Source organism: Taudactylus pleione, unplaced genomic scaffold (assembly GCF_031769625.1).
Source record: "Taudactylus pleione unplaced genomic scaffold, aTauple2 ptg000247l, whole genome shotgun sequence".
Classification (NCBI taxonomy): Eukaryota; Metazoa; Chordata; class Amphibia; order Anura; family Myobatrachidae; genus Taudactylus; species Taudactylus pleione.
In genome coordinates, this window is record NW_028284649.1 from 191,039 (window position 1) to 216,926 (window position 25,888).

The window sequence follows — 25,888 nt, forward strand, 5'->3', positions numbered from 1 at the left end:
ATATTTTGGATGCTTGTCCAGGTCTGACAATTATACTAAGGACTGGCCCACATATACAGAAAGTGTGGCATTACACCAGACTTACCTACTCTTTCGAAATGCCTGGAGGTTCCCGAATCACGGCCGCCTAGAGGAGTATTCAAGTCTCCTAGATCTGTCCATGTCCTCCCAACAATGCCCACTTCCCGAGTGAGCCGATTCATGTGATTGTAGACCGCACCCCCACTTTATCTCGCCGGTAATCTTGGCATTGTATAGCGGAGACGGGGGCCACGATGATACCATCCTGCCCCCCGCACAGCCCATCTATGTTGTGCCAAGCCCCCTATTGTGCTGACCTGGTTGCCTCCTTCTGGTGGAAGGCCTGCATTGAACTGGAACCGCCCTGAAATTCTGTAAGGCATATTTGGTTCTATATGCTATCCGGTCAGTGGCGGAGGAAGAATAATTTAAGTTAGTAAACTACTGGGTGTTTTCTCCTGTAGAGTGAAGTGAGAGGGACATACCAATAGTACCAGTCCTAAAAAAAAGGAAATTTATGAAACATCCAAATCTGTGGAAATTTCAAGACAATGATAAATCCAGTTTTGCACCTGTTGCAATATCCCCAACCAAAAATCGAGGCTTTCTTTGCGCACTGATCAGGATGGGACGTGGCATAAGCATATCTACAGATAGTGGTGGAAGAAACTTCAAAGACCATAAATATACAGAAAGGACTGTGACAATACAACTGGCTTATATTTGGCATAGCATTCAGCCCCTTTCTTTGGCAAAGAGCAATGGATATACCAGGTATGCAGTGTTATCTAGATGATATTATTGTCACTGGCGGAAATGATGCCAAGCACCTTGACAATTTACCGAAAGGTCCTTCATTGACTACAAGAAAATGGACTAACCGGCGGGTCTTCAAAGCCGATGATTGGTGGCTTTGATCAATGGATTCAAAATGGAAATAATGAATGCTAAACAAGATAGATTTGATTGTAGTTGATATTTTTAAGTCCATCAGTCAAGCCGACGATAATCGGTGACTTTGAAAACCCAGTGTTTGGTAAATGTGCCCATCGGGGTCCATAAAGACAAATGTGAATTTTTCAAAGAGCAAATATCTTACTGTAGACATGTGATCGACAAGGAGGGGATGCACAATTTAACGGACAAAATGGAGGCTGTGTTGAAAGCACGTCGCTCACAGTAACACAGCTGAGATCATTAGGCTAAGTCAGTTACATTACAACTATAAGTTCTTGCCAAACATCTTCACAGTCTTGCAATGGTCAAAAGATTGTGAACAAGTTTTCATGGAAACCAAGAAATTGATAACATCTGATAAAACCTTATCTCATTTGACCCTCAGTTGCCCATCAGGTTAGCATGTGATGCTTCAGCTTATGGTATAGGGGCAGTCTTGTAGTGCATTTTGAGAAATGGAACGGAGAGGCTAATTGCATATGCATCACGGCCTTTAACAACTGCAGAGTAAAATTATGCACAGATTGATCGTGAGGCTCTAAGTTTGCTTTCGAAGAGTTAAGAAATTCCATCTCTTCTTGTACAGACAGACATTCACCCTGGTTACTGATCACCTGCCGCTAGTCTCCATTTTCTTTAAAGGGAGTGCCAGCTATGAGATCACTCATTCGCAATGATGCTCCTTGCTCTTGAGTGCTCATAGGTATGATACTGAATTCAAGGAAGCCAAACAACATGCACGGCAATGCTGATAACCTACCGACTTCATCCTTGCCAGTCTGAGTAAGACAGTAAGAAAGCCCTTGTGAAGGTTTATCATAACCAGCTAATTATTCAGCTGCCAGTGACTAATCAGCTAATTGTCAGAGAAACAAGGAACCACCCAGGTTTAGCAAAAGTCTTTTGGCTTGACTCTCAATGGTTGTCCTGAGTTTGGAAATACTATTTATAATGGATTTACTGGCAGGAAAGAACAATTGCCAATATCTCAGGAAACCTTAATGTGTAGGATTAGGATAGAGATACTGTATCACCATCACCCCCCGTGGCAGCAGGTGCACATATACATTGCAGGACCGTTCTTGGACTGTATGTTTTTTATTGCCATTGATGTTCACCACAAATGGCCTGAGGTGATTAAAATAAATCCACTACATCAGACAAAGCTATAACTGTTCTTAGGACTGTGTTTGCCAAGAATAGACAAAGATAGTAGTTACAATGGTCTGCAATTAGTGTCAGCTAAAATCCAAACATACACAAAAAGAAACATTATGTTTCAGCTCCCCACCATCCAGCCACCAATGGCATGGCCGAGAGATTCATACAGGCCCTCAAGGCCATAAGGAAAGAAACAGTGCCACCATGCTAATTCCAGCTTCAAGATTAATAACTCTCTGGGCAATCACCTGCTGTGTTGCTCCTACAGAGTGACTTGAGGTCTCAGTGGAATTTAGTGAAGCCAGATGTGAGGAAAGAGGTACAGAATAATCAATTCCATCAGGTCTATCGACGATGCTCTCGATATTTCGCTGTTCGTAATTTCAGAGCAGACAAATGGTAAGCAGCCAAGGTGATCTCTAAAACTGGACCCTTGATGTAAGAAGTTCTGGTGAGAGAATTGTGGTGACATCCATCAGATAATTGAGTCCAGTTGATCGGTTGAGACCAACGTGACCCCTAACCTTCCTAGCATGAAGGATATTACTTTACTCAAATATACCTCCTGAGCAAAATAACACAGATATTCCACTTGAGGTTTTCCTCAAGCCAGTTCAGGACACTGTGAACTTCCGTGCAGAAGTAGAAACATCAATAGAGGTTTAATGTCCTGAACCTAACAAGGAGCCACAGGAATCTCTGCCAAAAGCCAGAGGCTATCTACAACATTCTCCAGATAGAGTACGGAAGGCTCTGCAAAGACTGGGCTTGTAATTAGCATTGATGTTTTGTCATTTAGTTTTGTTGAGCACATTTCTATGATGGGAGGAGTGACGTGTTTATAGCACTATTTGTTTTAAACCAGCCATCGGAAGTATACACAGGAACTTCTTACTACCTGGTTAGTGTTATTTATGTCTCCTGTTCATAAAGTTAGGTTGTTGTTGTTTTTATATGCTTTCTCCATTAAAGAAACACACTGTGTTCGCTCCAATCTGAGTATGGTGTCACATATAGAAGCAGCCTCTCACGGATGTAACGCTCTCCTCTTCGCCTAGAATCGGGAATAGTTCAGGTGCTGAGAACTTTTGCAGACAGTCCCACCTCAATCCAGGTGACATGGAATCTTATCCCAGAAGCTACAGGCTATCGGCTCGAGTGGATACGAGCTGCAGGTAACAATGCCTCTATAGTGTGAGAGGAGCAGAAGCTCCTGAACACGATGGATGGGCCTAACTGTTTGGATGTCCTCAGGTGAAGGAAACTCTCCCCAGGTGGTGAGACTACCCCCAACCATCAATAAGTATGACATCACCCGACTGCGTCCTGGAACGGAGTATCGTATTACCCTTTTCACTCTCTATGATGGCAGAGAGGTGGCTACACCAGCGAATGCCTCTCAAACAGGTGAGAGGAACAGTGATGCTACTAATAATATATATATATATATATATAATATATATATATATATATTGCACTATGTTCTCAAATGCTGTCCCTCTACTGTGGACTCACTCCTACGATCAATCAGACTTTCTACCATTATCCACACCTTCAAACAAGCATATCAGCCCTCCTCATATTTCACTATTCAGCTATTCTGACCACCCATCTATCCTCTGTCCTTGTTACACCCTCCCTTTTAGACAGTAAGCCCTCACGGGCAGGGCCCTCTTCCTTTGTCCATGTTTCGTAGCACTATCTCCATCACCAGTGTGTCCCTTTTCCCCGCCAGTGGCTACAATCCTGTTTGTCAACCCACTTGGGGTACAGGCTTATTGGGGGTGACTCAATTAGCATCTTGGTCACAATGTGAGGTTCTGGTAGGGAACATTGTGGCCAGCAACATTGCAAATTTTTCCTTGCACTCCATAGAGGTGCACAGGAAAAATAGCGATGTTCAGCCTACAGTAGTAGGTGGATAAGTGCGCAGTCGAACATCGTGGGACATTCAATGGCACATCATTTATAACCGCTTAACCGGCATGGTTGCATTGGATGCATTCCTAGCCAAGCTGGGCTTTTGCTGACACGGTTGCATCCCATGTGACCCTGCCATCCCGCTGCCTGCCCCAGCTTTTAAAGAGGAAACCTGTGCAGAACACATTTCCTACTAATTCCCTGTCCCTCCCGGCAGTGATGTTGCAGTCTGTGGCCACCGACATCACTGCTGAATTTTTGCCCCAGAATGCTGTGCGAACGGCACTGTGGGCGGCATGCGCCTCTACCAAAAGTGTGAAGAGGAGCCCTGTTATCCTGATCTCTGCAAGTGCAGACGTCAGCTGCAGCAGGGGGAATTGATGACCTCTACATGTGGGGGTGTGGCAATGTCAGGGAAGGGGGTAGGTAATGGGGCTCTACTGGCCCTGGGGGAGTTGGGGGGTAATGCCCAATTAAGTCTTTTCTGAAATGGGGGTGTAAAATACTTACAAAGTGACACTCGTCACTGGGTGTAGGGGAATGGGTATTGCCACAGTGGGGACGTTTTGATGCCGGGGTGGGGCGTGTTATGACACTGAGGATTTACAGTATTACCACTAAGGGGGAGGGGGTAATGCTACTGAGGATCTATTGCCACTGGAGCTTGGGAGGTCATTTTACAATGGGCCCTATGGACACAAGGGAAGGGGGGCTTGGGTTGAGACACCTCCAAAGCATTTTTTGTTTAAATATATATTCCAATTAATATTTAAAACAACTTCAGAAAATTTAATTTTTTATTTTTTTTTTGTGGACTTTTTGATAAAAAAAAATTGTCAGTTAAGTATTTAATTGGATCGACGCCCAATGAGTGCTGCTGCGCTTCCTACTCCTTGCCTGCATGACCCATCATTTCTTGCTTGTACAAGGCTGGTGAGTCGCTCTACCCTGCTCTCTTCTTCCCCCTAACCCTTCCCCCTGCCTTTGTCTGTATTGTTGTCTTTACAGTTATCCTATGTATTTAACTATTTATGTAACTTGTGTTGCTTGTCACGTTGCAGCGCTGAGGACACCTTGTGGCACCCTGTAAATCAGAGGTGGGGAACCTTTTTTCTGCCGAGGGCCATTTTGATTTTAAAATATTATTTGCGGGGCCTGGTGCAGGCCATGACCCCTCCATGTGATGTCACACAGGGGCGGGGCCACAATCGTTGGTGATTAGAGCAATGCCAGGAGCATCCTGGGGATACTCCGGGGAGCTGTAAGTTCAGCGGTGTGACCATCTGAAGCTTCCTAAGGATGCTCCAGGCGGCACTGCTGCGTAGATTCTGGCTGCAGGGTGCCATTCTAGGCACCCTGCTAGCCAGATGAGGCTAGCAGAAAAAAGACCAAATTATTTTGGGGGCCTTATACGGCCCCCGGGCCTGAGGTTCCCTGTCCCTGCTGTAAATGAATGACAATAACATATGGCAATTACTGCTTGTGACAATGATTGGGCATGACTCATGAGAGGTTCTGTGATGGGGAGGGCGGCATATAACTAAACAGGTGTTTCTGTAAATGCCGTTTTCTTCTTCCTTTTGCATTTTGCCGTTATCAAATCTGCTGCTATAATTATGTTATATATTTTTTTCCTGAGACAGAAGGGCCCGTTGGTGTGATCACAAACTTGCGGCTCATAGAGACGACGGGCACAACGTTGCGCTTGGCATGGACCGGATTGGTGGGTGCGACAGAGTACAAAGTTCTGATTCGCAGTGCTGATGGTAAGGACATTCACTGCTTGGTTGCGTCCTCTGAATGCGTTACATCACTGCAGCTTTAAATTCATATTTGAATGATTTACAATGTTTCACAAATGTACACATAAAAAATGATGTAACACCCACATACGAACTAGGTAGCACTTGAAAGGTCAATATCTGCAGTGAAAATATGGTGAAATAATTTATTTTCGATATTAAATCCACACAGGATCCTTTGAAAAAACAAATCTGGTGCCGGGCAACCAAAACACAATTGACATTGAAGATCTTCAAGAAAATATCATTTACTATGTCCTGATCTCAGCACTTATTGGCAGACGAGAGGGCTTGCCTGTTACCATCACTGTCCGGACTGGTAATTTGCCATTTAAACAAAATAATAAAGTGTCAGATTATAATAAGGAAAATTTTTATTCTAATCTAGAAAGTTTGATCTTAAATGGAATGAATATCCTGTAATATTGGGTACCGTTGTTGCTCTGTAAAACTGGATGCACAAGGTCAAGTTGTGGATGAATTTGGTGCATTAGCGAACCCAGACGCCTGTCAGTACATTAGAATATTAATGAATTAATGAATAGAAAGAGAGTCTACACACATCAATGTCTAGGACTCGGGGAAGGTACAGAATAGTAAATAATAGCTTGTGTATTTTTATTAGACATGTGCGTTTCGGTTTTCCTGAAAACTGAACACATCAGTACTTTTGGGTTCCAAGTGAAATGGGGTCCCAGCTTGGATCTACTGTACAACTTGGAACTCGGATTTAAAAAACTTAATCTCAGCTTTTGGATTGCATGTAAACAGGACCAAATTACATGATTTTAGCTATTTTTACAATTTGTGTAACAAATCCCAAACCAAAATCAAATTCAAATCAAAACACTTTAGCATATTCGCCTACTCTCTACTCTCCCGGAACGGGCCGAGAGGTTCCCAGAAAAGTGGGCAAGTCTTCCGAGCAGGGGGTACAATGACACGATTTGCGCTGAATTGCATTACATCATCATGGCCTAGCCCCCTTCACAATTCCAGTAATCTCTTGTGGTATGCAGTTGGGAAGCCGGCAGACGTAATCCCGGCGGCCGACTTCCCGACTGCTTTATCCCGGCGAGGGTTAAATGACAGGTGTCTAAATCTAGACGCCTGTCATTTTACTGACGCCGGGAGTCCAGCGCCCGGCATCTCAATCGAAGTGATGCTGGGCGCCGCTGCGGACAGCTGAGGGGGGAGGAGGGTTAGGTTTAGGGCTCCCGGGGGGGGACTTAGGGTTAGGCACCCCCCTAGGGGATTAGGGTTAGACTAGGGAGAGGGAGGGTTAGGCACCCCGGGGGAAACTTAGGGTTATGCACCCCCCCGGGGGACTTAGGTTTAGGCGGCGGGGAAGGAGGGGTTAGGTTTAGGCACTTAGAGGGGGGATTAGGGTTAGGCACTCGGGGGAAGGTTAGGATTAGGCAGCCCTAAGGAGGGTTAGGGTTAGGGGAGGGGAGGTTAGGTTAGTAAATACTTACCTGGGGACGATCAGGATTTTCACCTATATCGGGCAGCCGCTGTCGGGATTTGAACTTGCGTCCGGCGGTAATTCATACCGATTCCTCTCTTGTGTTGTGTTGCGGGCGGTGGGGCCACCGTCACGATGACAAAATTGCGCAGTCACACCCCCACACTCCACAATGCATACACAACTTATTCTGCACCATGCCCCCCCCACTGTGCAGACCTGGCTGCCCCCGGAAGCCAGAACGTCGGCAAGTATGCACAACGTTTGAGGGTGGTTTTGTCACAACCATTCACATCTCCCATTTTTATTTATTTATTTAATGTTTTTTGTGAAGCTTTGTATACTCTTTTGTGTTTTGGTGCAAATTTACTAAATGTTTACTTGTAGCCAAACTCATGTGCCCGTTGGTAATTCATTCTGTTCCGCAGAAAGAGTGTCCATTGGTTCTGTAACAAATCTACGCGTCTTGTCTGCGAGACGGGGACGTATACGCTTGGCATGGAACGGCGTGCCCAGAGCCACGCAATACAGAATCCTGATCACAAATTCAGAGGGTGAGTTTCGGGGGCCAGAGACAAATCATCAGAACTATCTGTGAAAAATAACTGTTTGTATTTACCCCCCCAAATAATAAAAACTCTTAAAAAAGCATAACTATTATTCACTGTGTAAATACAGGTAAATCCCAGCATACAATAATAAGGGTTCAGTATAGTTTGGCTTATTCATCATGTTAACATGTTCGTAAGGGCAACATGCAGCAGCTATCTGTGTGGAGTTTGTATGTTCTCCACATGTTAGAGTAAGATATTCCATTTACTTCCTACTTCCTCCCGTAAGATAAAAGTATACTGGTAGGCTACATGGCTGCTGACCAAGAATTAACCCGAGTGTATCTGTGTGTCCACAGAATAGGGGGATATAGATTATAAGATCCACTGAGGCAGGGACTGATGTGAATGACTGAAATATTATTTAAAAAGCACTGCGTAATATGTCTGCGCTATATAAATAACGCTTAATAAATAAAATATAGCTTTCCACAAATTGTTTTGTCATTAGAACGCTATGCAGAGCCAGGAAACTGTACTGAAAGTTAGAAAAACCCCTACATAATGTTTCTGTGTGTTCATCCTTGTGAGTAGATGGGACAGAGAGGACCCAGGTGATTTCAGGAGACCAGACAACATTCGATCTGACCGATGTACAAGAGGGCATCACTTACGTCGTCAAACTAACGCCTGTGGTGGGAACCAGTGAAGGGAACACAGTGACAATCAACGTCAAGACAGGTCCGTGTCTTTGCTAGTACAGCACCACACTAGCCAAACTATCCCTATGTGTCACATTCACCTGAGATTCTCTGTCCAACTTACGCGTTTCGCGTTTTCAGAAGAAATAGTTGTAGCCGGAGTGGCCAACCTTCGGGTGGTGGAAACATCAGGCAGTAGATTACGGATTGCATGGACTGGGATTGCCAGAGCTACAGGATACAGAGTCACCTGGAGGCGCCAGAGTGATGGTGAGACAGAACCTGCCGATAACCGATAACATGTATCACTAGTGGACTAGACTGCAGCCATTTTGTTCCAGGACAGAATCTTGTAGTTATGAGTTCCATAAAATAAATATCCTGCAGCTTTATGTAAGGGATTAGTTGTGTTCATGTTGTGCTGTTTTCTCTCATTATTCCTGGGGGGGTGGGATGGCGAGATGGTAAGGCATGGGGGTGCTTAGTACCTCAAGCTTTCAAGCATCTGGTCCCTTGGGCAAAGGATCATGTGACTGTGTTTCCCATCACAGGGCACCTTTAAAGAACATAGGAGTCTATTGACTAAGCCTTGGATGTAGATAAAGTACCAGCCAACCAGCTCCTGTCACTTTTCAAACACAGCCTGTGACATGGCAGTTAGAATCTGATTGGCTGGTACTTTACCTCCATTCACTTTAACTCCATCCAAGACTTAGTAAATGGACCCCATAATGATAGAGATATATTAAGCCTTTTGAAGAGTGGAGAATGGGCAACCAATCAGCTTTTAGCTAGCATTTATGAAGGATATTCTATAAAATGACAGGTAGAAGCTGATTGGTTGCTAAGGGAAACTTCTCCACTTGTCCACTTCTACACTCTTTAGAAGGCTTGATACACTTCCCCCATAGTTACAGGCAGAACTACACTAGATCTTAGCCAAAGGCAGAGAAGTGAAAAACTATTTCTCTCTTAATGGGACTCACTAGTTTAAGTTAGGCCTCAGTATGTGAAGTTGTACAGACATATGGAGAGCGCAGCTCCATAGGCGCCACATTCCCTATACTGATAATAGCGAAATGCTAATGTGACTAAACGCTCATCTCCATGTGTTTGCATTGTGCACGTTTGGTGTCCACTAGCGCAGTTGCCATCATGAGTATTGACACCTGCACTTAGCCCATGCTGGGCTGGGGTGTAGCATACGTAGGACTCTGAATAGGAGACCCATGACACTCTCATGAGACGGTTGCCATCCAGTTCACCCCCAGAGACACCCATTTCATGCATGGAGAGAAATGGCCGAGTCCGTCCGTCTCAGGGGCGCCCTGAAATACGCAAAGCTGTGTGTGTTCGCTGCAGCGCATGTGTAGTTTGTTAAAATCCCTTAGATGCGACAGCAAACGTGTGCGCTCAGAATCAGGCAGGCAACCTCAATGGCACAATGATAATACTGTAGGGTAAGGAGAGATTTGACCTATTCCCTGGTTTTCTATGTACTAAGGGCCTGATTCAGAGCCGGATGCAATTAGCGCTCGCTCGTTCAGAAAAAGGGGGTGGCTATTCAAATGAACCGGTCTGTTGACGCCTCCATGTCTGAACGAGCGAACAAAACATGCGGACGTTTATTTGAAAAATACGCCCCCTGACCGCTCACATCATACGTCATGTCCGCTATTTATTAGATTAATCGAGTACATCGATCAGCGTATGAACTGCTCGCTATTCTTGTGGTTGGTTTTTCCAACCACTATATTGCGAGCAGTTCTGACTATAAAATAACCCAGTGACGTGGTCAATGACGCTGCTGTTTTAATTATGCACACCCATAAAACGCCCATTTTGACCTTTAAGCACGCCTGCGTTCTGATCTCCACTCCCCGTTTTCAAGCACCTTCCCCTCTTACCACCCACATACGCCTCATCCTGTCACTCAAAATAGCAGGCATTCGCTATATAGCGAACAAACGATTTTCGGCCGCACTGACTGGTTCGCGCATGCGTTTTATAAACCGTACGCATGCGCAGATGTGCGAGCGTACTGCCGCTTACGAGCGGCTCTGAATCAGGCCCTAAGTGTTCCTGACTAATGTGTGTTTATGCTTAAGGGCGCGAGTTTACCAGAACGCTGCCACCTGGAACCTCCTCCTTTGAGATTGAAGATTTGCAGGAAAGTACGGCCTATGTCGTTGGGGTGATAGCTCTGATTGGTGACACGGAAAGCAGCCCAGCGACTGTCACAGTCCAAACAGGTAATCAGCCTGAGGTAGGGCTCTGGTTTGTCATGTGTGTGTCTCCTTTATTGACTATTAATCTCGTAGGTTGCGTGATTCATAAAAGGAGAAAGATGATATCTTAGTGCACTGCTAGTGATGTCATGCCAGTGGTTACGTCACCTATTCTGTGCTGTTTGGAAAATAGATGAACACAGTAAAATGAAAGAATCTAAGTTTTGTGCCCTATCACATGCGCTCTTATGTCTGACTTACATTGACTCTGACACCGGCAGGTAGTGATTCTGTGGCCGAAGTGACCAACCTGCGCACTACAAGCATCAGAGGGAACACCATACGCGTGGAGTGGAGCCCGGTCCAGAGAGCCAGCAACTACAGGATCACCTGGAGACGCAGAGATGGTTCGTTACTTTACTAGTTACTAAGGAGCCTATTTATCATTGATGACAAATAGGCCCCAATACTTATCATTCATCATCGACGCACAAGATTTTTCACACCTATTTATGAACATTGGGGAGATTCCTGAACATTGGGGAGATTCCTGAACTTTTGAGGATCACCCTCCCACATCTTGCCCAATTTTTAGCAAGATTTGTGGGACAGGGGGTATGATGACTTGATACACAGCTTATTGCATGATGAAAGCAACAGTGGTAGGGGTAAGGGGGGGTTGGTTTCCCATATGACACAATTGGCTCACCATCCCACAGTGGTCCCCCAGAGGGTAATCTATCGCTATTACTGCCTTTTCTGATACTAAGCAGCGCACTGTAATTTTTTTAGAAGCGCTGCAACGGAGAGAGGAAGCTCCTGGGTGTATTTGCATCCATAGCCACGGACCACAGATCAGCGCAAAATGGCTAATTCCTGCTGAAAATTGCGTTAGTCAAAGGGTCCAAGCTTGATAAATGGGAACCAGACCGCAGTCCTCATTGAGAATAATCGGGACTGTGCTCTGCAGCTTTAAGCTGGGTACACACTTGAGCGACGGGCATTTGTTCCGATATCGGAACGAATGCCCTTGAACAGGATTTGCCCGTATACACTGGAATGAGTTAATGAACGATGAAACGATCACTGTTCCTTCCTTCATTAACTTACTACAGGCCATTAGCTATATCGCTAGGTTTGATGTGCAACACATCAAACCTAGCGCCCATTGCTAGCGACCGCGGGAATGCACAATCGCCCGTACACACTGAGTGATATAGGCAATTTGTCGTTACGCAACAACAAAATCAGCCCAACATCGCTCTAGTGAGTACCCGGCATTAGTTAACCTAATGCAGGTAATGGGCAAAATGTAATAGACTGCGAGTGGGCGCAGCTGCGGGAATACATACAAGTATGCCCGTATTTTTAAAGCAGCAAGCATGTTAAAGGCTAAACCAAGCTGGTTTAGCCATTAATGTGCTTGCTGCTTTAAGAATACGGCATATTCGCATGTATTCCCGCAGCAGCGCCGGCTCGCAGTCATGACATTTTGCCCAATATCACTGATAGCTCCTCCGTGAGTGAAGTTATTGTTACATAGGCCCGATACTTATCATACAATCATACAAAAACTGCAGCGAAAAGGGGCTTGATACATTGGCCCCAAAACATTCAACTCCACAAAATTCTTAAAAAATATCAATAATCATTATTTAAAATAATACAAAGCACCCATTAATACCGTATGTAATATCACAACTATAATAGAGAAGATTCATCCCAACTCATCCCTTACTGTCACATTACCTGATTGGTAGATTCAGTCTGTTTTACCTGGAGTTAGCAAGAGATCCTTAGTTATCTGACACCATGGAGCGTACATGATTTACAATGAACCTAACTTAAGTGCTCGGAAAAACTGTGCAAAATTAGAGCTGCCGAAAACTGCCCGAACGGTTTTTCTGAATGTCCCATTAATGGTACCTTGTGCTCAGTGGCGTAACTATAAATTTTGCTCCCCCATGCCAAAAAAGTTTCAGGTGGTAGTTAGCCCCCTGTAGTTAGCCACCTGCAGTTAGCCCCCTGTAGTTGCTCCCCCCCTCCGCTCGCACACAAACAAACACACACACACAAAAGAAAAAAACACAAACACTTACCTTTATCCCCGCTCCAGTGCTGCTGCCGTCCATCCCCCGGTGTCCGCTCCTCGGCACTATCCTGAGCTCCGTCCCCGGCGTCCGCTCCTCGGCACTATGGGAGTGACGTCATTACGTCACTCCCATAGTGCCCTGCGGGACCCGGAAGACAGAGGGAGCTTCGTCCTCCGGGTGCCGCTTTGAGTAGGAGCCGGGCGTCCGCTGGTAACACACTCAGCGGGTGCCCGGCAGATGGAGGGTGCAGGGGGTGCGATCGCACCCCCTGCACCCTCCGTAGTTACTACTACTGCCCCCGTCGCCCCCAAGCTACCCAGCGCCTCCAAGCCACCGCAGGGGCTGCGGGGGCAGTAGTTACGCCACTGCTTGTGCTTGACCTGGCGCAGGACTAGCGTCATTTCATTTGACACAAGTGATACTAATCTTATCTGTCGTTACTTGTCACCATATTGGTGAATAAATTAAGTTACAAATTATTTAAAGTTTCCACCAATTAGCAGTTTAGTTTGAATTTAAAAAACAATAAAAAATGTTTGCATGTAAAGGATATTTCTACTATATAAAAAGTCTGTTTAAAAATTAATTAAAATGATTTTATAGGACATTGGACCTCATTCAGAAGCGATCGCTCTCTCTGAATGAGGGCGGCCGCTTCTAGTTTTTTGATGCAGCCTCCTGGTCGCAAGCTAAGCTATGGGTTACCACCCACAGCTTAGCTATTGACCAGGGTGATGGTCGCGATGGTCATCACCAGCGCGACCATCGGGGCTTGCGACCAGACCCTAAGGTTGGGTCTCGGGAACCGCAAGACCCAGGGAGCTTCCTGCTCTGATCGAGCAGGAAGCTCCCCACTGACATCACTGCTGATGTCAGGGCGGCGCCCACAAAACGGCAGGTGTTCCGTTTGTGAAACCACCCCCTCGCCCTGCCTACAAAACGGGGCGAGCTGTCGATCAACATCGACAGCCGCCCCTTTTGTAGAGAGCTCCGGAGCGAGAGGTTTTCTCTCTCGCTCCGGGACTTGCGCACGCTCAGTACGGCCGCTGCGCGTGCGCAGGGCCAAAACATCGAGTCGGTTGCGAGTTCTCCTAAAGGAACGCCTCAGTTTTGGAAACACCCCCCCCCCCCCGGCCCGCCTACAAAAAGGGGTGAGCTGACGATCAACATCGACAGCCGCCCTTTTTGTAGCGAGCTCCGGAGCGACAGAGTTTCTCTGTCGCTCCGGGGCTTGCGCACGCGCAGTGCGGCCGCGGCCACCCATCGACCCAGTTGCGAGCACATCGGTGCTTGCGACCGGGTCTGAATGACCCCCATTATCTCTGGCATAGGCATGGGGAGAAACTGACTTTTTAATGTGCATTTGTGCTTTAAATGTGTATAACGTTTTATAATCATAAGACCGTTTAAAATGCGGCCAAGCAGTGCTTCAGCAGAATATCACATTCTTCACTTAAAACTTTCATTTTGCTAAACAATGAATGAATTGAAAGTTTCATAAATAGATACAAATGTACAAATACAGTTGACTTTGTGCTATTACATAAATGCCACGTTTGGTTTTGCAGGAGTGGAAGAATCGCGGTTAGTGACCAGGGATGTGACTTCTGTGGATATCACAGATTTGGTGCCAGGAACGGCCTATACCATCTCGGTCACAACTCTGATTGGCACAAGAGAAAGTGAAGAGGTATCTGTCACTGCTCAAACAGGTATGCAGAGAGGAAATGAGCTACTATATATTGCTAGACATAGTCTTTCCTACCAGTAGGAGGCGCTATATCACAAATGGGTATGCTTCAGATATATGGTGTTATGAAGGGTTGGGTGCATTTTGCACCAAACTTGGAAAAAGAGCCCAAAATAGGGCCGCAACTGGGGGGTGGGCTGGGGGGACCCAGATTTTGGGTCAAAATTAGACACAATTAGCGCAGTTTGCAGAGTTGAAATGCCTCCATCTTTGCAATGATAGCGCATGAGCTAATTTTGCACCTGTAAGTTCTATGCCTCTTTGTTGTGGTCTATATGATGCTGTTTTGCGAGAGCCCCTTTACTGTACTCGATCTACACTTGCACTTCTCCGCAAAACCCAGCAAAATCAACATACGGATTAATGGTGCATACACACGGTCAGATATTTCTTCAGATCTGAACGATAATGATTGAAAAAATCGTTCAATCGTTCATATCTGAAGGAAAATCTGACATATCTGTCAGATCTCACAAAAATAGTTTCCGCACAGACCTCTATGAACCCTGAATATATCTTAAATACATATAAATTTATTTGATTAATTAGAGAGTCCTATAATCCCAAATTCACATTTACATCATATATAGAATTCAATAGTGAGGGATGTGCCACCACCAGACTTATGTATTGATTGATACAAAAACAGAAAAAAGAAGTCTATCAGGCAGTGCACTAGGACTAATATAAATAAAATATAACTTTTATTGATATATATTAAAAGAACACATATACAGTCAGGTGCATAAATATTGGGACATTGACAGAATTTTCTTATTTTGGCCTCTATTCACCACCACAATGGCTTTGAAATGAAACAAACAAGATGTGCTTTAACTGCAGACTTCCAGATTTAATTTGAGGGTAATTACATCCAAATCAGGTGAACGGTGTATTAATTACAACGGTTTCTATATGTGCCTCCCACTTTTTAAGGGGCCAAAAGTAATGGAACTATCAACTCAAAAGCTATTTCATGGACAGGTGTGGGCTATTCCCTCATTATTTCATTATCAATTAAGCAGGTAAAAGGTCTGGAGTTGATTCTAGGTGTGACATTTGCATTTGGAATCAGTTGCTGTCGACTCTCAATATGAGATCCAAAGAGCTGTCACTATCAGTGAAGCAAGCCATCATTAGGCTGAAAAATCAAAACAAACCCATCAGAGAGATAGCAAAAACATTAGGTGTGGCCAAATCAACTGTTTGGAATATTCTTAAAAAGAAAGAACGCACCGGAGAGCTCAGCAACACCAAAAGACCCGGAAGACCACGGAAAACAACTGTGGTGGATGACAGAAGAATTATTTCCCTGGTGAAGAAAAACCCCTTCACAACAGTTGGCCAAATCAAGAACACTCTCCAGGAGGTAGGTGTACATTTGTCAAAGTCAACAATCAAGAGAAGACTTCACAAGAGTGAATATAGAGGGTTCACCTCAAGATGTAAACCATTGGTGAGCCACAAAAATAGGAAGACCAGATTAGAGTTTGCCAAACAACATCTAAAAAAGCCATTACAGTTCTGGAACAACATCCTATGGACAGATGAGACAAAGATCAACTTGTACCAGAGTGATGGGAAGAGAAGAGTATGGAGAAGGAAAGGAACTGCTCATGATCCAACACATACCACCTCATCAGTGAAGCATGGTGGTGGTAGTGTCATGGCGTGGGCATGTATGGCTTCCAGTAGAACTGGTTCCCTTGTATTGTGGTAATTGTGTAATATATTAGATCATATGCAAAAACTATACTAGTTTCAATCTAATATCTAGATATTGATAGATATTAGATTGAAACTGGTATAGTTTTTGCATATGATCTAACATATTACCACTTCAATAGATTGATTATATCCAGAGATACCATTAGGTTATTCATTCTTATACCCTTGTAGTAATTTATACCCGCCATTAGAATAATTAATATATTTTCTACAGCGGAACACAGTGATTTTATATTGTATTATAACATATTATTCACACATTCACTTTTCACTTATATAAAATTCACTTTGTACTTTTATCATTTAAAATGATATTTTAATATTTCGTGTTGAGCTTTGGTTTTCAGAGAGTTATATGTGTTCTTTTAATATATATCAATAAAAGTTATATTTTATTTATATTAGTCCTAGTGCACTGCCTGATAGACTTCTTTTTTCTGTTTTTGTATCATATCTGTCAGATCTGTCAGATGAACGATTTGAACGATGCACGTTCCCGATGGTCAGATAACGATATCTGACATCTGATGTGTTTGCATTCAGACTTGGACGATTCCATTAATTTTAATGCAGTCAAAAATCGTTCAGTCGTTCAAATCTTTGGTAAAATCATTCAAATCGTTCAAATCGTTCATCTGGCAGATCTGACAAATCTGACAAATCTGACCATGTGTATGCTCCATTAATGTATACATCAGCCCCTAGGGTGCAGAATTATTAACTTATTTTGTGAGGTTATTAGTGATATCACTGATATGACATCATTGTCAGGTAGGCGTGGTCAAAGTTGGAGTGTCTATCACTGCCTAGATACATGTGAACGGGTGTACCTAGATATTGCAAATAGAAAGTATGGTGGTCGCTCACATCAGCTTAATGATATTACTTGTGTGCTTGTAAAGGGCGAGGTTTATACTGAACCACAGAAAAAAGAAGATTCCCTCCAGCACACTGCAGCAATATTAGCAAAAATACTTGAATCCTATATGATAATAGAAATTCAGAGGTATTGGTTACATACAATGGCAAATATATGATTAAGCGTCGGGCCAGCGCCAAGGCTCCTCTATACCGGCGTCCCTAACATTAAGGGGTTCACGTCCGAGGCGCCTCGGGCGTGAACCCCTTAATGTTAGGGACGCCGGTATAGAGGAGCCTTGACGCTGGTCCGACGCTTAATCATATATTTGCAAATGTATACAACCAATACCTCTGAATTTCTATTATCACGTAGGATTCAAGTACTTTTGCTAATATTGCTGCAGTGTGCTGGAGGGAATCTTCTTTTTTCTGTACCTAGATATTGTAATTTTTACCTGCCGGCAGGTTTTAAGCTCCTACAATATAGTAAATATGGAATTAAAATAAATTAGATTTCTACATCTTAATTTTAAATTGCTTTAAAAGTTTCAATTATTGATTTCTGTGGGGTAAATGAACTACGTGGCGCTTTTCAAAGCCGCTGCGTTTTTGATTGTTTTGGACACAGGATTTAAAAGAGCAATAGTATTAAATACAAATCACGTCTGGTTTTATGTTTAATATTATCGCCCCTTAAAATTAAGCAGCTGAAACTGCCGAAGATGCGGTGGCTTGGAAAAGCGCGCCAGTTAGTAAATTTATTTATTAGTGTCTTATACCTTTTGTTACCTTAGGAAAGCTCCTAACCAGCCATTCCCTGTGTACAATCTGTCACATCAGGGCCGAACTGGCAATCTGGCACTCATGGCAAATTCCAGAAGGGCCCATGACCTGATGGGTTGGTCTGGTCTGAAAGTTTGGCCGAGCAGCTCCTTCTCCTGATGCTCTGATTGGCCTGGATACTGAGAGACGGGGGCGTGCCATGAGGCCGGGCCCCTGTGATATGCAACCACGCCCCCATGAGATGAGGCCACACCCCCTTTTGCATGAGTGCACAGAGGGGATTGCCAGGGCTGATTTAGAACCCCAGTCTGTCCCAATGCCATATAAATGATAAACCCCAGCACTATAATTATGACACTGCATGAAAATGATCTGTACAATAATGCCAGTTTCATTTCCTTCTCTTATAGATCAGCAGGAAGTTGGCGCCGTCACAAGCCTGCGGATCTTCCAGAGCCCGAATAATATTATAAGAGTGACGTGGGTTGGCGTCCAGGGTGCCACATCCTACAGAGTTTCCTGGAGCCCTTTGGATGGTACAAAATTATTAACACTTTATACTACGCTACGACTGGGAGATGTCATCACATCCCAACTCATGGAGGCTGATTTTAAATTCTAGTCACGCTTTTGCTTAACTAGAATAATGTCCCATTGGCATGGGATAATATATCACTAATAGCTCGACCCTAAACATGCAGCCTTGCTCGGAAAATGTAGTATTCCATCAATTTAGCCTAACATGGTAATGTTTCTGGACCCAAACCATCGTTCTGTATTATATGATCAGATTTTATTGGGAAAAGTGGGGTATTTCAATTTGTGCCTAAGCTGGGTACATACTTAGATGACGGATTGGTTCACCATTCGAGCAGCCGATTGGTAAGCTTTTTACATACCAATCAGCCGCTTGATGTGTCTGGGCTGACATCACGACTAGGCGGGCATTTAGATTTGCTCGCCCAGTTGTGATGTCAGTATCAGCGGTCCCTGCAGCCAGTGTACAGGGGAGTCGTAGGGTCGCACGTACACACATGCCGATACACCAATCTATCTTTCAGATATATCAACATTGCCTGTGCTGCAGGGCCCACCTGATATGTCGGTGAACGACGTCATTCATAGACATGTTGCGTGTACACACCCACCGATCCACTACCTATATATCATTCGTTGAACAAACGATTTATCGACAAGTGTGTACCCAGCATTTCTGATGTTGCTTGTTCTTTATGATTGGCTAAGATGCCTCAACAGGGTCAGCCCACCTTAATGGCTGCCTCCGCCAGCTCAGGTTGGCATAAAAGTCTTGTGGTGGCATCACTTTACTATCCTCTAGAAAATATCTCTATTATTGCTCTGCTTTAACGATGTGCACGTGCGACTGCCAGTTTGCACATGCGCATGCCACTTTCACCCGGCGGGCAGTGCCTAGAAAGGCTTCGCTGAAGCCAAAAAGGCTGATGCCGGGTCCCCATCGCCGGCAATGGGGACCATATCACTCTCGCCATATAAAGATGGTGTAAGCGCTACGGTGACAAACGGCGGTAATCTTAGATTCCACTGTTTGTTAAATATTGAAAGGATGAAAGGGGTAATGTATCATTGATAAATGAGACCCTGAGTACTATATGGTAAGTAAGCTATGGACTTCTGAAAGACTTAGAAACCATATACACAGTGTCTGTCAGAGAAGAAGCAACATGCGTTTTGCAATTTGATATGATGTGGCATTAATGCATGTACTGTGTAGATATATATAGGGAGGTGTAATGTTACAAATAATAATTAGTGATTGTGAATGTGTTGTCTGCAGAATATCTTATCCTTGCTTGTAAGTTGTAAATCCTTTTTTGTTAATAAACAAGGCACAAAACCTCCCCCCCAAAAAAGCTATTAAATATTATATAACAAGCGTGACAATACCGAAACCGCTCAGGGATAACTGGTATCGGCTCTCTTTGCAGGTGGTCCGGAGCAATCTAGAGAGGTGCCAGGAAACACCAACACATTTGAATTAGTAAACCTGGACCCTGGACAGCAGTACACGGTGAAGGTGACGGCACTGGTGGGCAATCGCCAGGGAGATCCTGTCAGCGTGAGCGTTAAAACCCGTAAGTATTCCATCTTCACAACACCAAAATCTAGAGGCGCAGATACTTACTGTCACTGTTCCTCATAGAGACGTAGAATTGGACGGCAGATAAGAACCACTTGGCCCATCTAGTCTACCCTTTTTTACCTTTTGGTAACACTAACTACTGATAAGGGTTAGTGCTGGCGGCAATATCACATGATGTCTACAGTATATTGTCTCCCAGAATTGACATTTTCTTATATAATTTTACATAAACCTAGGGGGAGATGTATCAAACCATCTATAGAGGACAGGTGCACATAGTAACCAATCAGATTGTAGCTATAATTTAATAGAATGAACTTGATAAATGATAGATAGAAGCTGATTGGTTACTATAGGCCATTTCTCCACTTGTTCTATTTATTACCTCTTTAGCACCAGACGTTTGTTACCTCCCACTCCCATCTCCAAGACTTCTCTTGTGCTGACTGCCCTGCCTGACCAGACTCTCCCCCAACTTCCATCCTTTCTAGAGCTCTTTCAAAGCCCTCCTCCTCATTATAGCCTATCAAGCCCACTCTTGCTACTACTGTCCCTTGCATCCACTACCACCTCCCCTCCTTTAACCCCTATCATCTCTAACTTCTCTAACTTACCGTCTCCCTCAAGATTGTCAACTTGTTTAGACCTCAGCCCCTTATGTAGGTGAAATAAATTAATACTAGTAACAGATTAAGTAGCCATTCTTGTGGATTAAAAACACATATGAAGATTGCAATGATAATAGGCTGGCAGTGTGAATTAAACCGTTGGCCACACTCTCGGATGAAGTATGTCTTAATCCATTTTGGCGACTGGCACAGGAAAGTTCTGAAACGTGGGGTAGAAAGTTCTAACACATCATGAGGTGTTGCTGTACTGGGTTAATTAATTCCACGGAGCACAGGAAGCAAATAGAATTGTGTTTGTTTCTATAAACTAGTATTTTTGCAATCAGATGAATAATAATCCTTGGGCCTGTGAGCCTGCATTATTGAAGGCATTTAGCTCAACCAATATCTTCCAAAACGGCTAAATTCACTGCTTCCAGCAACTCTGTTGCCTTGTTTTGTTGCTAAGATCCTCTGTCCATATGTGACCTTAGTTTATTTTTATGATTCTCTCCCCCAGACCTCTTCCATTTATCCTCCATATCATCTCACTTCAGCTGCCTCAAGCTGAGCACCATCCAACCTCATGCCATACTATCCAACCTCATGCCATTCCATCCAACCTCATGCCATTCTATCCAACCTCATGCCATTCCATCCAACCTTATGCCATTCTATCCAACCTCATGCCATACCATCCAACCTCATGCCATTCTATCCAACCTCAGGCCATACTATCCAACCTCATGCCATTCTATCCAACCTCATGCCGATTCCATCCAACCTCATGCCATACTATCCAACCTCATGCCATTCCATCCAACCTCATGTCATTCCATCCAACCTCATGCTATTCCATCCAACCTCATGCTATTCCATCCAACCTTGTGCCATTCTATCCAACCTCATGCCATTCCATCCAACCTCATGCCTTTCTATCCAACCTCATGCCATTCTATCCAACCTCATGCCATTCTATCCAACCTCATGCCATTCCATCCAACCTCATGCCATACTATCCAACCTCATGCCATTCCATCCAACCTCATATCATTCCATCCAACCTCATGCCATTATATCCAACTCATTCCATTCTATCCAACCTCATACCATTCTATCCAACCTCATGCCATTCCATCCAACCTCATGCCATACTATCCAACCTCATGCCATACTATCCAACCTCATGCCATTCCATCCAACCTCATGCCATACCATCCAACCTCATGTCATTCCATCTAACCTCATGCCATTCCATCCAACCTCATGCCATTCCATCCAACCTCATGCCATACTATCCAACCTCATGCCATTCCATCCAACCTCAGGCCATACTATCCAACTTCATGCCATTCCATCCAACCTCAGGCCATTCCATCCAACCTCATGCCGATTCCATCCAACCTCATGCCATACTATCCAACCTCATGCCATTCCATCCAACCTCATGTCATTCCATCCAACCTCATGCTATTCCATCCAACCTCATGCTATTCCATCCAACCTTGTGCCATTCTATCCAACCTCATGCCATTCCATCCAACCTCATGCCTTTCTATCCAACCTCATGCCATTCTATCCAACCTCATGCCATTCTATCCAACCTCATGCCATTCCATCCAACCTCAGGCCATACTGTCCAACCTCATGCCATTCCATCCAACCTCATGCCATTCTATCTAACTGCATGCCATTCCATCCAACCTCATGCCATACTATCCAACCTCATGCCATTCCATCCAACCTCAGGCCATACTATCCAACCTCAGGCCATTCCATCCAACCTCAGGCCATTCCATCCAAGCTCATGCCATACTATCCAACCTCATGCCATTCCATCCAACCTCATGCAATTCCATCCAACCTCATGCCATTCCATCCAACCTCATGCCATTCCATCCAACCTCATGCCATTCTATCCAACCTCATGCCATTCTATCCAACCTCATGCCATACTATCCAACCTCATGCAATTCCATCCAACCACATGCCATTCTATCCAACCTCATGTCATTCCATCCAACCTCATGCCATTCCATCCAACCTCATGCCATTCCATCCAACCTCAGGCCATACTATCCAACCTCATGCCATACTATCCAACCTCATGCAATTCCATCCAACCTCATGCCATTCTATCCAACCTCATGCCATTCCATCCAACCTCATGCCATACCATTCATGTACCTATGGTGTCTGTTCATAAAGCCTGTGTCGGCAGAAGTTGTTTTATGGTTGACAGGGGTATTTGCTTTTAGGCCACTATGACCATGTATATTTAATATGGTTACTGAAATGGCCTTGGGCGCCCTGACACCTACAAAGCAGCAACCAAGTAGTTCAAATCAGGTTATACCCTTCAAACCTTTCAAAATACACAATATCAAATATTGATAACTCAGATGCGCTAGTGTCACACAACAAAAATAAATGGAAAAGATATACTTCCCTTAATGAAGCACAAAAATGGTCTCGTATATAGGTAGAACTTTCATGGATGATTGTGATAAGTTACATGCAAAACATAAACATTGCGCAAGGCATAGTGTAGTATTCAAAAGTAAAATGTATTTCTCCACAATTCGACAATAAAATAGTGCATTTAGCAAAATACACAATCCATATAAAACATAAGACACTTGACACTGATAAAAATGGGGAATCACCAGAAGTCCCTCTCATAAGGGCCCGTAGATATTACAAGATGAAGGTCTCTGGATAACCTCTTCCAGGATCCTTATCAGGGGGCTAGGCTGGACAATTCCTAGGTGTGAGTAGTCCTGTCACACACTTCACCTGAAATAGACCTGCAGCGAGCTTGAGTGTAGCGGAGGACTGAATAAGACTTGCAAGTAATGTCCCACTAGTACAGTAGCCGGATTAAATGGATGCCAGATGAACTTTCACAGTGATGGAGCCTTGGCGGTGAAACACAGCGGCAGGTGGTAGTAGCCATGGATGGTACCGCCGGCTCTATATGGTGGTTTCTCTGCGATGAGGAACCTCTGAAGAAGTTGATCCTCCCAGGGCAGACCGTGTCTTCAGTTAGTATTCACTATTCATGTAGGAAATCCCATAGTCCGGAAGATGCCTGAGCCTCTTCTGCTGCAGCCTGCGTCTACACTTGGCGGGTATACTCACATTCATTAGGATACTGCCCAATAAATCACTAGTAACTACTAGTGATGTCACTGAACCATGAGACCTCATGATGTCACTAGTTACTAAAGATTTGATTGGCTGAATACTGCTTTTGCCAACAAAAAGAGTACTGGGTGTAGGTCATGTGTCCGCTCAAAATATAGTAAAACCATAACTCTGATATATGTTAAAACGTGCTATTTATGTCTTCTGCCTGTTTCAGCTGACTTCTCAGTCATAGATCCCGTGACGGATTTCCGAGTGACGGACATAACACGCCAGCGGGTGAGATTGACCTGGTCATCAGTTGTTGGAAGCACCGGATACCGGATCTACTGGAGACGGGTGGATGGTGAGTATTAGATGCTAGGTCCTGAAGAGGTACAGAAGTCATCACCCAGGTTCCATTGAGGTCTTCTAATTCATTCTTATTGCTCTACACTTATCTTGATTCACTGCTAGATGATCTGACTTAAAAACACCACATACATCCTATTTTTAAACATAAATAATACTAATCATTTGATAAAGAGTTGCAAAATAATATTTTTCTATTAAAGAGTTACGGATGGGTTATTTTTATACAGAGGCAGTATACTGTAGTGCTCTCTACAAGTCAGTTTTAGTTGACGGGTAACTCTCCGGACCAGGATCGGCCTGGAACTCTCGCAGGGCAGAACATGTGATGTATAGTTAAGCAACCGCTGCAGCACATAGATGTCAGCTATCAGTCAGCCAATTAAAGTCTCTTTTAGTTCACATCATTATGTTTCATCTTTCAAGTATATCTTCTATAATTTCCCCCTTTTTGTCTCTTTTAAAGGTGGAGCAGAATCAAACCAACTGGTGTCTGGAGACGCGAGGTACTATGATATAGAAAACCTGCGAGCCGGTGGCCGGTATCAGTTCCGTGCGACCGCTGTCATTGGAAACCGGGAGAGTGAAGCTGTGACAATATTTGCTAACACTGGTAAGTCTGTTTTGTCATCTGGTTATTTAATGGTTAACGTGCCCATCAGCTTAACATGATGGATTCGTCCATGCTACCTTATAATTCAGTAGGCATTGTAGGGATGGCCATAAACCATCAATATTTAACAAACATCGTTGGTTAACCACGGATGGTCAGTGGTTTTGCCATCGATGGAGGTAATACAGTGGTTCATCGCCATCAATAGCACAGAGCCAAACAATGTTTTTTCCCCGCTCTATGTACAAGGGCAAATAACTTAGCTCCATCCAAGACATGACCTAAAAAGCCTTGCCCCCACTCCATGATTGGCCCGCTGCCAGGCCAATATTAAAACTAGGATGACCATTGGTGGCTGTAACCTAACGATGGCCATTCCTAAGACGTTGGTGAGATGAGGCACTCGTTGCTCAGTGCCTCGGTAATGGCACTAGCTCCTAGTGAATTGATCAATTGAAAATTGGCTCAGGAAACAACTTGGCTTTCTCCATTGTCTGTAGGCGATGGGCGCACTACAAGCACTATCAAAAAAAAATTTTGTTTAGCTTTGATTTTTAATTTTTGCATAATGCACAAAGGAGTGAGGCATGACCAACATAAATGAGGTACTTTACCTAGTTAAATAAGTTAGAAAGCTCATCAACCCTTCTCTTTACCCAGCACATTAAGGGGGCGTTTCTGTAATTTTCCGCAATGCAGGAAAAAGTGGATATTCGCCAGTATGCACAGTTGTATGCATCTATATGATTACACCGCTCCTGTCTATCCACTAGGGGTCTTATTCTGAGTTGCACGTAAGGCGGGGGCAACTATGACCGCTTCCAGTGATCAAAGGTCCTATATGAACATCGGTCTGTCAGATGTGTCTATGTGATGGCACATAGCCCAGCCTTCCAGCATGGAGAGCAGTCATCATCCCTAGTAATGGCACTTACCCCTCCCCCATACTTAGTGCAGAAGCTCCGACTGAAAATGGCATGACCTCAGCATACCTGCAGCTCAGAATAGGTCGCAACAAGGGGCCTG

The 25,888-nt window shown here is 44.2% G+C and overlaps 1 protein-coding gene across 1 annotated transcript in view; it reads left to right on the plus strand.

The window, feature by feature from the left end:
• Positions 1-25,888, plus strand: part of COL7A1 (collagen type VII alpha 1 chain) — a 200,995-nt gene that overhangs the window by 66,809 nt on the left and 108,298 nt on the right. The window contains exons 13-26 of the mRNA XM_088479830.1: positions 3,198-3,314; positions 3,394-3,546; positions 5,703-5,825; positions 6,034-6,180; positions 7,755-7,880; positions 8,472-8,618; positions 8,720-8,848; positions 10,687-10,830; positions 11,088-11,213; positions 14,468-14,611; positions 18,432-18,557; positions 19,989-20,135; positions 24,116-24,244; positions 24,716-24,862. Coding sequence (XP_088335956.1) covers positions 3,198-3,314; positions 3,394-3,546; positions 5,703-5,825; positions 6,034-6,180; positions 7,755-7,880; positions 8,472-8,618; positions 8,720-8,848; positions 10,687-10,830; positions 11,088-11,213; positions 14,468-14,611; positions 18,432-18,557; positions 19,989-20,135; positions 24,116-24,244; positions 24,716-24,862 — 1,905 coding nt within the window. The remainder of the gene's footprint in view (positions 1-3,197; positions 3,315-3,393; positions 3,547-5,702; positions 5,826-6,033; positions 6,181-7,754; positions 7,881-8,471; positions 8,619-8,719; positions 8,849-10,686; positions 10,831-11,087; positions 11,214-14,467; positions 14,612-18,431; positions 18,558-19,988; positions 20,136-24,115; positions 24,245-24,715; positions 24,863-25,888) is intronic.